Source organism: Trachinotus anak, unplaced genomic scaffold (assembly GCF_046630095.1).
Source record: "Trachinotus anak isolate AG129_WGS33_773 ecotype Australia unplaced genomic scaffold, CSIRO_AGI_Tana_v1 ptg000005l, whole genome shotgun sequence".
NCBI lineage: Eukaryota > Metazoa > Chordata > Actinopteri > Carangiformes > Carangidae > Trachinotus > Trachinotus anak.
Genome location: NW_027273856.1, coordinates 26314638 through 26331946, shown reverse-complemented (window position 1 = coordinate 26331946; position 17309 = coordinate 26314638). Strand labels below are relative to the sequence as shown.

The 17309-nt window shown below is 39.9% G+C and overlaps 3 protein-coding genes and 1 non-coding gene across 4 annotated transcripts; 1 reads left to right on the top strand and 3 right to left on the bottom strand.

The window, feature by feature from the left end:
- Window positions 1–346: 346 nt before the first annotated feature.
- LOC139622250 (U2 spliceosomal RNA) lies at window positions 347–537 on the top strand. Its single transcript, XR_011691183.1, has one exon. It is a non-coding gene; the product is annotated as a U2 spliceosomal RNA (small nuclear RNA).
- Window positions 538–1604: 1067 nt separating this feature from the next.
- gtf2h5 (general transcription factor IIH, polypeptide 5) lies at window positions 1605–3293 on the bottom strand. The gene is made up of 3 exons (XM_071479367.1): window positions 3186–3293; window positions 2715–2801; window positions 1605–2506 (listed from the first exon to the last, which is right to left on the bottom strand). The coding sequence occupies exons 2-3, from the start codon at window positions 2747–2749 to the stop codon at window positions 2326–2328; spliced, it is 216 nt and encodes a 71-aa protein (XP_071335468.1). The 5' UTR covers window positions 2750–2801; window positions 3186–3293; the 3' UTR covers window positions 1605–2325.
- A 994-nt stretch (window positions 3294–4287) lies between these two features.
- On the bottom strand, window positions 4288–11195 carry serac1 (serine active site containing 1). The gene is made up of 17 exons (XM_071479361.1): window positions 11071–11195; window positions 10371–10471; window positions 10172–10208; window positions 9909–10051; window positions 9331–9420; window positions 8596–8727; window positions 8379–8500; window positions 8133–8261; window positions 7937–8050; window positions 7438–7600; window positions 6932–7082; window positions 6693–6834; window positions 6335–6435; window positions 5918–6015; window positions 5575–5757; window positions 5336–5479; window positions 4288–5178 (listed from the first exon to the last, which is right to left on the bottom strand). The coding sequence occupies exons 2-17, from the start codon at window positions 10462–10464 to the stop codon at window positions 5042–5044; spliced, it is 1980 nt and encodes a 659-aa protein (XP_071335462.1). The 5' UTR covers window positions 10465–10471; window positions 11071–11195; the 3' UTR covers window positions 4288–5041.
- An 814-nt stretch (window positions 11196–12009) lies between these two features.
- myct1a (myc target 1a) lies at window positions 12010–14731 on the bottom strand. The gene is made up of 2 exons (XM_071479360.1): window positions 14408–14731; window positions 12010–13445 (listed from the first exon to the last, which is right to left on the bottom strand). The coding sequence occupies exons 1-2, from the start codon at window positions 14460–14462 to the stop codon at window positions 12898–12900; spliced, it is 603 nt and encodes a 200-aa protein (XP_071335461.1). The 5' UTR covers window positions 14463–14731; the 3' UTR covers window positions 12010–12897.
- Between the last annotated feature and the right edge of the window lie 2578 nt (window positions 14732–17309).

The following is a 17309-nucleotide window of genomic DNA, read 5'->3' as shown; positions in this document are numbered from 1 at the left end:
TCCTGTTATAACTATCCAGAGACAGTGAAAGCGAGGAAACAAACCGCGGTTAAATCTATAACTAAGAATTAAAGAGACTCTTGTTGTCGTCGTTAATTGGGCGGTAGCAGACCACGTGATTAACGGGGGCTCCCCCTCCAAATGTTCCGTAAACATTGTGAGCTTTTCTGCGCCGATTAGCCCCAAACCATCAAATTGTGCTTTTGCTTTTTGCTTTTTACCTGGTAGTTTTGTAGTTGTGAGTTTTTATTTATGGTTTTTTTCCGTAGTGATTGAAACAATGTTGAACCCTGAGTGAGACTCGCAGTGGAGAGACTCACCCTCCTGCGGGTTGCCAGTTGTGGGTATCGCTTCTCGGCCTTTTGGCTAAGATCAAGTGTAGTATCTGTTCTTATCAGTTTAATATCTGATACGTTCCCTACCCGGGAACCATATATTAAATTGATTTTTGGAGCAGGGAGATGGAATAGGGGCTTGCTCCGTCCACTCCACGCATCGACCTGGTATTGCAGTATTTCCAGGAACGGTGCACCCCTCTTTACGTGTGAAATAAAAAGTGATATTGTATTATTATAAATTAAGATATAATTTCTCAAGCAGAAGAAAGATAAACATTTTAATGGGCAGATATTATAGTTTCTCGCACTAACATATTGTGTGAGTTGTGTATAATACTCTGGTTTGATTTCAGCATTTTGTCGTTTCATTTGTCTGTATTTCCACTAAACCCTGTTTTAAAGACCTGAAAGCCTTTTTATACGCAGACAATGAGTGAGACACAGAGAAAAAATAATATGTAGATCTTCAGCCTGTTGTTGTTATTTTCAATATATTGTTAAATGGTCTAAAAAAAATTCGGAGTACCAAAACAAAGAGGATGTTAAAAAACACAGTTTTCTATCAGATGTTGGTAGAAAAGTTATGTGGAAAAGTCACAACACAATGGGCTGGACAAGAGCTCAATTGAAAGGACTGGGGAATAGACTAAAAGATTGTAACTGGCTTGTATCACACAGGAAATGCCTTGTCAAGTCTATTCTATATAATCAAAAGCTGACACGTAATAAGTACTGTCCTAGAATTTTATGTTTTGCAGAAGAGACAATATGCCATGTCTTTTTGCTGTTGCTGTCAAACGTGGCATTTTGTTTTGCAGCCACACCATACCTTGTTTTGTTTTTTTGTTGAATGAAATGTATATTTTCAACAAAACTGTGTAGGTGATACTAACAGGATGCACGGTACGGTCGTTGGTGTGCACAGCGTCATGTTCTTGTGACAAAAAACATATCTTTGCACTTAGTCTTATCTTGTGCCTTGGTAAAATTACAGTGATGTTATTGTAATGTGAGACTGTTCTCATACCGACAGGGCTGGAGTGCCCTTGTGGATGCACTTTTGTTTGGCTGTTTATATGGTACATTGTGTGCCTGAGTGGCATCCTTATGTTGTACTGTTTTATATGGTTATTAATTAAATTTATATTTAAAAAAATGTTCTTATCTGATACGTTCCCTACCCACGGACCGCATATTAAATTGATGCGTCAACATGATATTGCAGAACCTCCACAACCAAAAACTCACTTGCAAACTGACACATGGTTGATAATAGGATGTTAAGATTTTATCAGAAACATGGCGTGAGACCCACATTGCCCCTTACAGGACATAGATGTAAAGACATAAACTTGTTTCATTTGAAATATCATAGATGGGCTTCATAGCCCATTTCAACACTGAATAGTAAAATCTTCTGTTCTGTTATATCCTGAAGTCCAACTGTTTGTCTCTTCAATTATTTATATTCCTTTCATCCATAAGGGTTCACCAATCAAAAGGGTTTTTTCATAAAAGTATTCCACGTTTTGAATGCTGTGTTCAGTCTATTGCAGACTGCCCTATTGCAAGTTGCTGATCTGCTAGCTTAGATCCTTATTAAATGAAAGATTAAATATAATATAAATGCCAATTTATTTAGCCTTGTCTAGAGGACACATTGAAGGTTCCTGTGTGTGTGTGTGTATAATGTTGGTGTTGATATAATGTTCATGTCTAGCAAAAAAAACACATGATCATTAATTAATTACTATTAAATTCAAAATGAATGTTTATGCCAACCCTATTCATATATAACATCCAATTCTTCAGCTCTACTCACCAAGAGGCAAAAAAAAAACTTAAACATTTTTTCACATTAATATGACCAAAAAAAAAAAAAAAAAAAAAAAAAAGCAATTTCTCTACTCAAGTCTGCATTTAAAATACTGCATTCATTCAATAAAGTCCATCGTCCACATAGACAGTTCTTTGAAAAAGTTGAGTGTTATTTCTGTGTGATGGGGAATGAATTCTGGTCCATTAACTCGCCAACTCTCTCCTGGAGGGTGTGAACCACCTCTGCCAGGATGAAGACATGTGTGTCGTCAAGGTCCTTGAGGATGAACTTCTTTCCCAAGGCCATTTTTTCATCCAGGTAGAGGAGGAACTGTTTCATGGCAGGGTCACTGGTTAATTTAGGAGAGGGAGGAAAGAAGAAAACTGCTTTATCAGTAATTACATTTATCACAAATCTGAGAAATTACAGACTTCAAATGTTTCATCATGAGTTTTCATTTCTGTGTAACACCTTAACCTCAGTAGAGGCACATCATTTTTGCCGGCATTACATGAGTAGGAAGCAACATTTATGGGCAGATTTAAAGCTTTTCTTACCACTCCACAAGGACACCTTTGTGTACGTTGACCATGTTTACAGGTGCAGAGAAGCCCACAGTCGAGGAAATCTGAAATGCTCAAAACCTGCAGCATAATAAACAGAAGATGTGACTTCCCTGCGAACACAGGCAGCTTATAGCAGCAAATGCTAAACTCTGGAGTAAATTCCAGCAAAAGATACGTCGAGCAAAAATGGAAAAAGTGAGGCAGATGATTTTAACATATCTTAACGTTGCTTCGGAAAGACGAAAAGTTTGCTAACGTTTAAGGAACTGCTGCGTTGTTGTTTTAGCCTGACTAGCTTGTTAGCGCTAACGTTACTTCTAAAGTATATAACCCCGGGGATATTTTTGATTTAATACTGCGATTTTAAAATACTTAACAGAAAACCCGCGAATAAATATTGAAATAACTGACTAAATTCATCCGAAGAAGTTAAAAATAGACGAGAGATGGACTGTCACAAACCTGACAGCTGCTAGCTTCTCAAACCGTCGGAGAGTGACGTACGGTGTGCAAGGAGGGACAATCTTCTGCAACACAAAAAACTGGCAAATGGCATAAATATACTCGCCATTATCCAATCAGCCAGTCACGTCAAAACAGTGCAATACATAACACCAGACACAGCTTATACTGGTCAGAAGCTTCAGTTAATGCTCATATCAAATGTCAGAATGGCGGAAAAAAAATGTGATTTCAGTGACTTTGAAGGTGACATGATTGTTGATGCCAGACGGGCTGATTTGAGTGTTTCTGCAAAAGTCGTCTCAAAATGGTTAAATAAACATGACAATGAGTTAATTCAATAGAACATGTGGGCTGTGGTAGATCAGGAGCTTCACATAGTCAATGTACAGCTGACAAATCTGTACAAATGATGTAATGAAGTCATGTCCACATGGTGCAGAGTCTCAAAGGACTGTTTCAAAGACCTTGTGTTATATCATGCCAGGAAGAACTGAGACTGTTTTGGGAGCAAAGGGAGACCCTATCTATTATTAGTATTGTGTTTCTTACAAAGTGCTCAGTGAGTCCGTTTACCTATGATAAAACTGGTTACTGCTGGAGTTGGTGATTTGGATAAAATCCTCTATCACTATATATGCAATTTTATATCTTTATATCATTACGTAACATGATGTAGAAGAAAGTTGTTGAACATCTATTGTGAAGCTGTGGATAGATGACTTCAGTGGCAATGTCAGCTTTTGGCAAATCCAGTGAATTAAGTGTATGAAAGGTGCATCATCAAGCAGTCCTGCTCAATAATTTATATTTCCCAAAATAGTCTAACGTACCCAGAGATATTTAGGCGCATATACCACAGTACAGCAAGATCTGTGACTCTAGACAGATTTATATTGTTTCACAGTTTCCATGGTCTTATCGCTAAACCCCAGAAGAATGTAACGGGTTAATTTTTCCAGTTTTGTCACACTGTCAGCAGAAGCAATGCATATTTCACAATGTTGTAGCATAAATATTGTGAAATAAATACATTAAGATGAGATATGACTTGTAAAGAAACTTTGAGATGAAATGAAATGAAGCAATGCCAGACAGCGTGTAGACAAGTCAAATAAAGCCTCCAACTTCATACATTTATTCATTGTTAGCATTGCTAGTGGCAGTTTGGACAGTTTGGAAATTAAAAACCAATTGCTTGATTAGTCCCATACAAATAAATAAAGTAAATTTAAAGTAAATATTAATACAGGTCCATTTGAGGTAAGGCTCAGGAAGGAACATCTTTTGGCACACAATGACTGTCATACTGTAGTTATAATAAAATATAAATATAAAAATAAAATCTTAAAACCATGCTCTGGTCAAAAATGTAAGGAGCATGAGTGGCAATGACATATCAGTGCATCTTTAAGTAGGTACAGTATGAGCATTATGCACCATGTGCTAAGTTAAACTGCTATGGTTCAGATGTAATGGAAAAAATCTAAGACAATAAAATCTAAAACACACCTTTTCATGATTTTGAACTTATTTGTAAGCATATTACGTATATGCTCTAAAAATGAAATGATTTTTTAAATTCATCTGACTCGCTAGTGAGAGAGACCAATCTAGGAGAATGACTAGGAGAACAAAATATCATCAATACTGACAACTCTTCAAAGATATAAATGAGTAAAATTGATTTTCCCCCTAATTATACTATGATCACATTAGTTGGTGTTTATGTAATTGTGCAACAAGAAGAGGCAGTAATGTTTCCATTTGGTTAGGGTGTGGGTAGGTGACAGTGCTCTCTCCCTTTTCAAGTATCTAGTAGGTTGTATCAGTGTGTTTGTGTTCATATATTTCAGTCAGTGGCTGATGTGGCTCTGCAGTGCTTCCTGGATGAACTGGAGGCTGCGTTTGTACAGGAATGAGTCTTTCTTCTCTGGCTTGCATATGTTGAGATGATCTACATCCACCTCGATGAGGTCACCGATGCCAAGATCTGAAACCAAAGCAGAGCAGGCTCAAGGTAAGAGCTAAAGGAACACGATTACAGACATATAGCTTGCAAAAATGTTCTTGTTGGTCATTCATTCATATTTAAGATATACATCACAGATAGATGTGTCTCATTTCCCTTGTGCATGAGTATTACATACTTGCTGATTGTGATGGTACCACCAGTATCTTGATCATGGGACCAATGTTTGTTGGCAGCCTCTCTGCAAAGCTCAGGACCTTGATTTCCTTTTCTTTGGCCATGTTCAAGAAGTTCTCATTCAAGTTACGCAGTGCTGGGGAGTCTTGAAACACAAGGACAACAACCCACTGTAGATACTGAACAAAGTCCATGAAACACATACAGTTTTGGACCTCAGAATTAATTTTATACACTTACCTTTACAAAGTTCTCTGACTTCTATAGAGGGAAAGAGGAGATATCTGACATTCACTGAGTACTCAGCCATTGAAGTGCCATAGTGAGGAACACTATAGAACACAATGCCCTTGGTGTTTTTTAACAGCTCATGCATATCTGGGTCCTCGGAGGCATCCAGCAGCATTTTCTTCACAAGTAATCCTGATAGAAAATCAGGGGATACAGACAGACAGAGAACCTTTAAATCAGACTTATACGGTCCCTTGTAGGTGCAGGTGTGAAATAAGACTGAGCCACTTGTTTTTCATGTTGTGTTCAAGAGATGTAACATGCTTCTAGAAGCAACAGTCTGACAAAATACCTCCCATACTGTGGGCTACCCAGACCACAGGCCTCTCTCCAACCCCTGCCAGCTTTAACTTCTTCAGCAGCTCTCGACTTCTGTAGGCCAAGGATTTCCTGAAGAGACGAAAACAAAAAAAATGAATCAACTGTTTGCTCACTGATAGCCTGATGGAATTTTGTATAGTGAACATTTGAGATTGTAGCACTGTACGAGTATGGGAAAATTATTTTCTCTCTGTTACTGAAGAGATTGTATTGATTTTGCTTCACGCAGTTACCAACAGTAGTAATCCTAATATTTTGCAAAATATATCCAACAGCATGACTGTTTTAATCTAATTAAGCTACAATTGTAAGAGAAATGAAATGCAATACATGTTTCACAATATTTCATACTTAAACCCCAGCGGACATTTTAAGAAAGTTTCTTCACCTCTGATTCTCAGCAGGACACTTGGCCATCCAGTCACTGAGGTGACTGTCATACTCCACTGACAGTACTCTCAGATTTGGACAGTCAGCAGCCAACCATGACTGTCAATAAAAGAGGACACAACAACACAGAAGAACAACGGTGAGAGATGATTCGTGTCCTTGTCATTAATCAAAATCTGCATGAGACCTCACATTTACTGAGAAAACTCAACACTACCGAGTCTCCCCTATACCCAGAAAGAACAACACATAGTTGATTTAATTTTTTTCATTTGATTTGATTTGTAGGAGATAAAGCACTGTATGCTGATCCATTGTAGTCCACATTAATAGGAGGAATTAGATGGATTTCTTACCTTCGGCCAGCACTCTGTGTAGTCGTCCCTGCTTCCTGCCTCCTTCTCTTCCTCTAACATTTCGCGGTCCTTCTGCCTCCATGTTTTAAATGCTGCCCCTAGAATCCCATGGATGAAAAGCACGTCTGCTTTGATTTGGTGGCTGGAAATTAAATTAAGATAAGTGTTGGTTTAAATGTAAAATAAAATGAAACTAATTATAAAAATGATACGACAGGAGGAATTAATTGTTTTCCTACTTGCCACGTGTTTGTGGATGGAGGATGTAGACACCGTCTTGGTATTTCTCTTTCACCGTCTCTCTATCCAGGTTTGCCAGAGCACGAGCTGCATGTGAAGCCTGCATGACATGAGGAGACTGCATCATCTCAGCCAGGACAGACACCCAGCCTGAAAGTGTTGTATAGGTAAGGAAAAAACAGGGGAAAAAAAATATTGGCTTGATTACAATCTGTTGTTAGAATTGTATTAAAACCAAAATTAAAAACATAAAAATAAACAAACACACAAAAGTATGAATACTGTAGAGCATGTATGGGTGGACAAACAGTTGGGAGTTGTCGTGACAACATAAAAAAAACTTTTGAATTATTACATCTTTGTAATTGTGAATATATTATCTGTAGATCTGTAGTAGTAAAAATAGGCTTTAGACGTTGTTTTCATTAACATCCTCAGTGCACCCAGTCAAGATTGCACATAAGCACAACCCCTTATGAAACAATCTGATGTGTTACAGACTTACCAGACTGGGCTATGGCCTGGTGAACACTCTCATTGAGCGCCAAGTTTCCTATGATACGAACAATGTTCCTCTGTATCTTCAAGGAGTCTCTACGGAGCTGATAAACCCTCTGGAGGAGCTGCAGGCCCCCGTTGGCAACTATGTGGTCACAGTGGCTCTGGACCTGCAAAAAGAGAGGCATGTTTCAGTAAGTTTAGAACAGTTATTGACTCTACCTAAAGTATCAGTCACATTCTCCACAGAATTGATTCGACTCACTGAGATGGTTGTTCACCTATGGATCACATTAACTGATGTAATAATGAGGTAATAGTTGTTTCTACAAAGACTGCTTTGTGTTTGAATTAGTTTTTGGTTGAATTACTTTTAAATTATGGAGGAAGAGGAACAATATGTGCTGTAGAATGCACTTCTATGATGATTATGATCAGTTTTAAAAGGATTTGGACCACTTCTCCTGCAGACCAAACCACACTAGATGCACAATGCTCATCATTACCTTGGAGTGCTGTACTAGTGCCTGTAGACAGAAGGATTCCACCTTCTCTGAGGGGACAGAGGTGAGGCTCTGGGCGTAGGGCAGCCCATTACCTCCAAAACACCAAAGACCACCCTGCAACATGGGAGCGCGAGGGTGTTAGTGACAATACTCAGAGATTTGAGTTTCCCAAAGCTTCCTAAGGACTTATTATTACCCGTTGTGCTGCCATGGACTGAGTGCTCTCTCTGAGGGCCAGTGAAGTGAAGTATTGAACACATTTGTCCACCTCAGACAGAGGCAGAGATGCCAGCAGCTGCCTCAGTCCATCCTCTGCTGACAAACCCTGTGAAAAAAGTTGTTAACACCATAGTTAGTTAGCATCTTAAATACAGTATATGTGTGAGGTAAAGCTGAAGCAATAGATCAACAGGCTTATAGTCCATTTCACTGAGATACATACATCTTCCAGATCAGGTAGCGCGGGTGGGGGCAGGAAGAATCGCAGGTCTACCTGAGGAGTCCGAGCCAGGCCCACGGCTGTTCGCTGGTCTATAACTTGGGCTGCTGTCTGGTACTGGTAGTCTGTAATATGGACAACAGGTTTGACCTAATCCCTCCTCATTTCTCTGGTTGTATTTAAACCTGACATGGTATGCAACTGTTTTTGTGTATTTTACCGTGCCAGTGGTGATTATCCGCAAGCTCCTGTACAGCCTGGAGTCTGATTGCTTTATTGGTGGACTGTGTCCTCTTCAGCAGGACCCATAATGCCACCTCATGTGGGTCTGCATCTACATGGCTAAAGTGCTCTAAAATATACAAATACAGAACAAACTGATTGGCTAAACATTTAGAGAACAAAGAGTTAAAGTGTACACAAATATTCTCTGAAACTCACTCTGAAATTATACTCTCACTCTGTCTACAGTGACTAACTATCAGGAACTACAATACCACCTTCAGATTATTACAACAGCTAGGAAATTACAAACCTTGTGGGTGCAAACCTTGTGTCATCAGTTTGGCAGCTGTTCATTTTTAAAAGGTCAAAAGTCAATTTATTAGAGAACTCACTGGAATACAATTTTGGGAATAAGTGACTAATATAGAGTTAATATAGGGCGAACAAAACAATCTGAATCATATGTATTACAGTCAGTGGCACAATATACTAAAGGACAAACTATGTGTCATTCGAAAACAGGATGCGCATGTGCAAGGCAGGTGTTTCCTTTGTTCTTCAGCTTCACAGCACATAAAAATGACTGGGAAATTGTATTTTTCTGAGAATAAACATTTCTGCTTCTATTAGCAACAACTTCTGCTTTCTAATTTCAGAAACATCGGGAGAAGCATTATGCTTTTACGCTGTGGACTTTTCAGCCTAATTTCCAGGTGAACAGGTTTCTTACCATCTAGGGATCGCAGTAAAAGCCTGGAGGATATTTCCAGAAACCGCCGTGCTGCTTTATGAAGTTCCCTCCTTGCTTTGTGTGTAAGCCCTGAGACACAGAAAACACAACAATGGTAAAAATAACTACCAAGACCTTCTTCAAAATTAGGAATACATTTACACTACCAAGACAACAAACTACTTTTGTAGTAATGCTTGCTAGTTGATATCTCAATATTCAGTAGGTTTTTTATTGATTGTTCCCTGAAGTAAGTGAACCTTGACTGGTGGAAGTGAGATCAGGCAACAGACTGACCCAAGGGAAGGAAAGGGCAGGAAATAATGATCACAGATGTCATTGGGCATCTGGACATGACAAACATGGTACAAGTTTGTGCTCATACAAGAAATGAATGAAGCCACTCAGCATATTTGCCAGATGTCATCCAGTCTGTCTAGGGAAATAGGGCAATATCCAAAAAACAATACATCTAAACTAAAAAGAAATCTCAGTCCTGCTCTCTTAAATTCCATAAGCTGTCCTAAAGCGATGCAAAACTTCCCACTCATAAAGTCTCAATGAATGACATTCATTACCTGCAGTAAGGTTCTCCTTTTCATCTGAGGGCGTGGCTCTCAGATAAATGTAAGACTTGTATTTCTCTTGAAAAATTGCACTAGTGTCAATGGTCACAGCCTTGTCCAAGGCTACAACCTCGTATGTAATAAAAAGACAGCCCCTGCAGAGAGATGATTGATAAGATGAGGCACATTTATGGCATTTCACACGAACTACACAGATCAGATCTGACCATTTAGGAGTGAAGTATTCAAAACTGCATGTGAGCACTGAAACTTACCCCAAGACAACTGCGCCTGTTACCTTAGCCACCTTCCCTACATTTCAGCAGAAAGAAGGCCTTATTAACCAAGGGTTTAAAACTGTTTACACGAAAGCTTACAGGTTGAATTCACGTATTTGGAGTAATTCGGTCTTTCAGATTGCTGACATCAAGCGGCTTTACACGCCGGCAAAAAACTTCAGGTCCATTAACTCACTTAAATCTTTCCACTGAAGCACTCTCTTGACTCCGGGCGGCCCAGCTGTGCTCAGTCTCCGACAGCGGATGAAGCGAAGAGCTGCAGCAGACATCCTCCGCCTGCAACCCCCCCCAACCCCCAACCCCCCCACCCCAGTATGTTGAAGCCAAGTTACGTTAATCAAATCGCCAAAGACCAGACACTTATTCCACTTTAGGCTTATCTCACAGTGGTAACTCAGTTAGCTACAGATCGTGTGGTCAGTAGCACATTAGCTAAAGCTAAGTGTGTGTATCAAAGTTACCTGAATGACTGTAATGACCAAACAAGAGGGAAGTGCCGACATTTAACCAACTTGTGACAGATAATCGATGCCGACTATAGTCAACAAACTAATGTGACGTATCAACTCATTCACAAATCGTCCGGCTAACCTTAGCCAACTTAGCCGGCAGTAACTCAGAATAACTAAGCCGGTCAGTCAGTCTAACCTCATCATTCATCCTCATTTTACACTAAAGCGAGCCCTGTGACACTCAATAACTCAAACATTTACATTAAACACAAAGCTAAATTAACCTTGAACACGATCTTACTAAAGAGTTAGCATTTGGCTAACATGTCGCTTTCAGAGCTTACCGACGGTAAGCTGTCCAGCTGACTGTTTACATTAACCTTTTCGTGCGGATACACTTTTATTGTTGAATAGTGACATTACCTTATCTGTCGACTGACAAGTTTTTAATAGGACTGTCCTAATAGTTCCCACCACCGCGGCGCCTGGTCATCATAAAAACACAACGTAAACTTGTCTCACAAATAATACGTCATCTGCCGCAACGCGAAAAGGAAAAAAAAAGCTATTTACAAATATATTTTAAATTATGATCGCGTACGCTGTTTGATGCGTGTAGTTCAAAACACGTTTTTATTTACTGCGATAAAATAAGTGTGATGTGTTTGTGCTGTGAGGAGAGTGGCTCTCACTTTGGTCTTGTAAAGCTTAAGGGCTCTGGAGACATCAGTGTCCTTCAACTCCCAAACTTTACTGCAGTAAACCAGCTCCCCATCAGGAAACAGTGGTCAGACTAGACTTAAAAAAATAATATGCACGCTTAAAGGGGGTGGGAAAAATAAGAAGAATCAGAAAACCTGTAGCGTGTAACAATCATGCAGCAAATATTGTCAGTGTTGGGAAGGACTCTTTTGAAATGTAATGGATTAGAGATTACCAAGTAAAGGTAATAAGTAATGTTACTGTTTTAATTACCTTTTAATATAATGCTGAATGAAGTTAGTAAGTGTTTTTAGATCTCCCACCTATCAGCTCTCTGACTCAGATATGCCAATGCGCAGCAACAGAATAAGTGTTATCTTCCACATTTCAGCTTTTCACAGAAAATAACGTATTTGGGTGTTACCCCTTTATAATCACCAGTTTAATTGCAAAATTGCACCACAATCTCAAGATTCCATCAACATTTGTCTAACACAGTCCGCAGTACTGGAACCTAAGAAACCACCCTGAGGTAGTATTTATTATTTAGCTGGTCATGTTATTATGTCCATGTGTTGCCATAAGCAAGATCAAGGCACTGGTTTATGTGTGCTAGCAAACATCCTCCAAGCTTTGTATGGAAAACTCAGTTGTCATGGGTTTGATTCTGACTTTTTATTGCATTAACTTATGAGCAGAGTTCAGTAAATCCAGTCAAACATACTTAACATACAAAAACGTCTTGCACCTAATGCCCTCCTTTCTTTCTCTCTCTCATGCTCAGACATACTGCACATGCAAACACACACACAGACACTAAATTACTTTGAATGCCACACACACACACACACCCACACCCACACATACCGCAGCTCTGTAAAAAAACATGTGTAAGGCAGCAATTAAAACATCAAATGAGTTTAAAGCTGTCTTCCCCAGGTTTTGCATAGATACATCAATGACACATCTACAATTTGTTAATTACAGGTTAACACACAAACACTTGTCTTCCTTTGGGGCACACATTCACAATTCCTCTCTCTTTTGCATAGTTATTAGATGATCAGCAGGAACAAAGCAGGAGTCTTGCCTTGCTTCTTGAATGCCCAGCCAACAGTATGTATTTGTAGATTTTTGCCTTGTCTAAACTAAACAAAGATTCTGTGCAAGCATACATTAGTGTCAATCACCATTAAAATACAGACTGCTAATTTTCAAGAGGAATAATTTCCGTTCCAGTAGTGACACTTTGCTGAAAGTGTCAAATGACAGTTTCCTTTTAATATTTTCCATCAGTATTGAATGATGAGAGGCAAGTATGCTTTTGTCAGCACCAGATATATATTAACTAACCAAAAGACACACAAAATTGGTTGTTGTTGAGTGTTGCTGTGCCGAGCAGGACACACATTTGACTTTGACTTCCTTGTTCACTCCACCCAGCTCCACCTGGTCATATAAATCAATATAACTTTAGTCCAATATCATTTGTAAATCCGTTTACACCTCAGGGCTCACTCAGTTTTGTGTCAGCATGGTGCTCTCTCCTCAGGTGCATGTTTCCTGATACGCTCTAATAATACTCTCATAAGCTGGTGGTGGGGTCTGTGTAGCATGGAAACCCCTCAGACCATTGTTCCCCCAAAATGACTCGGGTCTGGATGGGGTAGCAGCGGGCTGGGCTGCAGTTTGAGCTGATCCAGACGTTGTGCTCAGAGTCGGTGTACGAGGCAGCGTGGTCTGGCTTCCCTCCTCTGCCTCCCTTGCGATTTGGCTGCACTGAAGAAGAGGGTGGAAGGTGGAGGCCCTGAAGCTGGATTTGTGCCCCAGTGGGTCGAGGTGATCTGGGGAGGAAGTCTGGCGGTGGAAGCTGAAAGCAGCACTGACCAAACTGTTGTTGCTGCGCCGGTCATAGCTGCTGTTGCGGTTAAAGCCTGGACGGTTGCGGGAAGAGGTGCGTGATCGGCGAGGTGGGCGTCGGGTGATATTGGCAGAGCCTGCTCTGCGTCGGGACATCCAGGTCAAGATAACATAAACCAGGGCCCCCAAGACCAGGCCCACTGCCATGGACACACAGAAAGCTATGATGAGAGGGACTGGGAAGAGAGAAACAAATATCAAAAAGGATCATTTATGGTCTGCAGTATATGTACTGTAATTTGAATCAGTACTTCGCAAACATCCGCCAAAGTCTTGGTTTCTACATGATTTTATCTCCTCCACCCCATTATCTTTTTTATTCTTCAGGATCTGAGGGACAAGAGTTTAAAAACAGACATGTACATGCAACACATCTAAATGCACTTCATCCTTAATAGCAATCTTTTTTTGTCATCCCCTGGGAATGGAAGGAATTTTAAATAGAATCTATGGCCATACCAAGATTACAAAAACCATCTGTTTGAAACAAATGTCTTACAAGATGGTGCATCTTGACAAAATAATAATAGGCTTTCATCTTTCGTGTTTACCAGAGCAAGTCTCTTGGAGAAAACAAGAGATATTTCTTTCCCACAAAAAAAGGCACTGACTTTTGCTCATTGCTTCTTGCCTTGGAAGCAGTTTTGCCAACATAAGCGTGCTTGAAAGAAGAGAGAGAGTAAAGCGGCTAAGACAATTCCTGTTGGACCTCTGCCAGGGAAAACAAATCAATTTCCTTTCAATACAGTTGATGTTAAAAAGACTGAACTTATTTCACCACCAGCCCATATTTCCACAGCAGTTTTTTCTAAGACTTTAGGAAAGCAGACACTGTCCAAAAGTCATCTGGAAATGACATTTGGGAAAACTGAGGAAAAAAAAAAAACACTAAGAAAATATAACAGCCTTAAAGATTTGGACTCAGTGTTTTTAGAAACTGGAAAAGTTTTCCTCAAATATTCTAATTTGTTTGATAAAGTAATCTCAACAGGAACCAGGCCCACATATTAAATCTATTCCAGGGGTGATTAAAGCTTGAATTCCTGAGAGAATAACAGTGCCAATCAGAGAGACCACATGAAACAGCCAAGACCAGCTAAAAGAGAAGGGAAATTGTAAAAAAAAAAAACAAACTCACCAGCATCGAAAGACTGAAGTATTTCCAGAAAGAGATTTGTGTTGTTCTCAGCCATGACTTTATCTGCTCTGTTAGAGGAGAAGAAGAGAGACTCAACTTAGTCTTTATTTTACTCTCTCTTCTTCTCCCTTTTTCTCTTGCTCTGTCAGGTCTCGCCCCTCTTTCTTTTCTTCTGATGCGTTTTCCTGTCTTTCTGCCTCCCCTCTTTCCTGTTCTCTCACTTTCTCCCTCTTTTCGTCCCTTGCTCACTTTCTCTGTCAGTATGTCTGTCTCCCTTAGAGGGGAGACTCAGCCCAGAGGCACACAGGACTGGCGGCTAACTCTGGCAGTCGTCTTGTTTATGGAAGCGGAAAACTACACTGTCACATTTCCTGCTTTACTGCTTGAAATTAGCAACAGGAGTGGCTTATCTATCCAGGACAGAGATCCTGGAGGTGGGGAGTCGGGGTTGTTTCTATAATCACTTCCTCTCCCATCATTTCCTTCAGGTTGATTAATGTAAAACAGTGTCACCCCTGCGTTGTAAGGCTCAGTTCTTCAGCTTTCACCATAGGAAAGTCCACCACACTCACCAGTATTTTTGCTCCTTTCACAGATGATAAATATTTCAATCACTCTCATGGTTTTTTCCTTCCACCACGGAGACCACAGGCGACAGTGTTGCCATTAGCTGCACCACCACTTACAGTCCGGGGTATGAAATGGGTGTTGAAGGCAAAACCACAGCTGGAATTGATTGTGGCAACAGTATAAGTGCTTTTAATACTCAGTTGTAATGATGCAAAAAATATGCTACTCTGGAGCATTTTTGAGTGACTATGTGGATATCTGCCTGTTCTGATTTGCAGCATATTTGTTAGTAAGCTCAGTCTTTCCACAGTGCCTGCCAGGTCAGCAGTGCCTGCATTGGACGTCTGGTCCTTTCTCAGAGAAATCCAGTAAAAACATTGTAGTTCGATAAGATAGAAAAGCAGCACAGATACTTTTTCAGTGCAAGTTTTTTTTTTTTTTTTTTTGCTCCATATACTGACGAATCAGTATACAGTGAATAAAAATTAAACTCCTCGTGTTACTCTTTCTTGATCCCAGCCAGCGTTGTTTTAATACACTCAAAGCCAAATCTGCAAGGTCATCAGTACAGTCAGAGGGAAGGATGCGAGTAGTCTTATTGGTATGTATGTTAATGTGGACCAGCCCATTTGACCCATCAGCTTTGCATTTTATTCCACAGAGTTTATCCTAAACCATCCTTCACCTAAATTACAACCTCAACCTTAGTCAAGTCAACCTGTGAATCCCATTCAGTGAGTCATTTTCAGACGAATCCTTTGTGAGTGTATTAAATTAAGATGTTGACTACTTTCAGCATACTCACTAGCAAAGAAAGATATAGAATGGCTTGACCAAGGCTTGAACTTCCTTTAATTGTTGGCTCTGCTGGAAAACCTGTCCAAAATAACCAGTAAACACCCACAACACTGTGAAATAGTGTGTGTGCGGCCATTGTGTCCTGTTTTAGTGTAACTGGTGGGTTAGGTCTGTTCTGTTCATAGGTGGAGGAGAAATTCTTTGTGCTGTGTAGTTGAAGTTCATGGCTTTTTTAAAATGTCATTGGGCAGAGCACTGGTAAATTACAGTGTACAGTAATATCTTAACAAGGAAATGAGCTTTCTGTAAGGACTTCAAGAATATAGACAGCAGCGAAGGATGCACTTTATTACTGCTGTGTCAGAAAAATCACACAGAGCAGTGAGCAGTTTATAAATGTCAAACTTTGATGAATCCTCTTTAACAGTAGCTTTTGCTACTGTTTGCTAGATATTATAGGAGAGAAGAGCGGACAGGGATACGGGTTATGGGATTTTTTTTCTTTGATCTGTAACGTTTGGATGTAGAGAGGCTGTGTTGGTTAGAAAAAAATGCCAGCCATCAGGGAGCGACAGTCTCCAGTCTGTGTTCCTTCTGTTCCTTCCTTGACCAGTAGATGGAGTAATACTCCAGCGTAAACGCTCAGCATATCTTAAAGTCTGCAGGTACACTTCCAACCTGTCCTTTAAACATGCAGTCCTGCCTCTTGCTGATGGTCCAAATGAAAGCGAACATCCAGGTTAGCTAATCAAGCTCTATTTTTACACATATGAGCTAAGGTAACGTCTCATATTTGACATACCAACTACTCTTAGCATGTAATATTGAATATTTTCTGCACATACTGCTCTCATTATTATATTACAAACATCACCCTTAGCATATTTTTTTTTTAGCAGAAAACACATTCCCACAGTTTTGACACTGTACAATATGCCTATGGTCTGCTATGACACAAGGCAGTCACTTGACATGCTCTTTACAGAGTTGCGAAAACCTGTGGCTTTTTTAAAAAAAAAAAAAAAAAAGATTACAATGAAAGAGAGAAGTGACAGAAGTATAATTTATTTAACATCATTTGTAACTATAATGATTTTTTTCAGAGTCAGCACAAAATTAAATAGCTTTTTTTAGACAGATACTTTTGCTGTACATAAAATAGAGTTGCAGGCCACTATTTCTCTCTTGGGTTTTATGTTGATTTTGACACGCAGGTTGACAACAAACTTTCTAATGAGATTTTGGAAAACTGCTGACTATGCATGAAAGAGATTACCACACTGGCGGTCTTGGTCCCAGCTCTCTGCCTGTGCAATGATTAGATAAGAAAACGGATTCTAATGGGGAAGGGTTCAGCTCCTATAGAAACATTTCCTATTGACCCATGTGCTTTGTCTGCGCTCTCTGCTCCCCTCTGCTGCAGCAGTGCCTCGTCTCTCTTTTGCTGCATGTGTTTGGTCCTGAGGGGTTCTGGACGGTAGAGGTCACCCCGAGCCGAGCTGCATAAAAATGTGGGAATCAGCAGTCTGTTCCT

What these genes read in the sequence shown, in the direction of transcription:
- gtf2h5 (XM_071479367.1), bottom strand. Translation starts at nt 2,749, where the DNA reads ATGGTCAACGTACACAAAGGTGTCCTTGTGGAGTG. An exon ending in AAAGGTGTCCTTGTGGAGTG is followed by an intron (nt 2,507 to 2,714) that starts GTAAGAAAAGCT and finishes TAAATTAACCAG; the next exon opens with TGACCCTGCCATGAAACAGT.
- serac1 (XM_071479361.1), bottom strand. Translation starts at nt 10,464, where the DNA reads ATGTCTGCTGCAGCTCTTCGCTTCATCCGCTGTCGGAGACTGAGCACA. An exon ending in GCTTCAGTGGAAAGATTTAA is followed by an intron (nt 10,209 to 10,370) that starts GTGAGTTAATGG and finishes GCTGAAATGTAG; the next exon opens with GGAAGGTGGCTAAGGTAACA. An exon ending in TTTACTGCGATCCCTAGATG is followed by an intron (nt 8,728 to 9,330) that starts GTAAGAAACCTG and finishes TGTATATTTTAG; the next exon opens with AGCACTTTAGCCATGTAGAT.
- myct1a (XM_071479360.1), bottom strand. Translation starts at nt 14,462, where the DNA reads ATGGCTGAGAACAACACAAATCTCTTTCTGGAAATACTTCAGTCTTTC. An exon ending in ACTTCAGTCTTTCGATGCTG is followed by an intron (nt 13,446 to 14,407) that starts GTGAGTTTGTTT and finishes CTCTCTTCCCAG; the next exon opens with TCCCTCTCATCATAGCTTTC.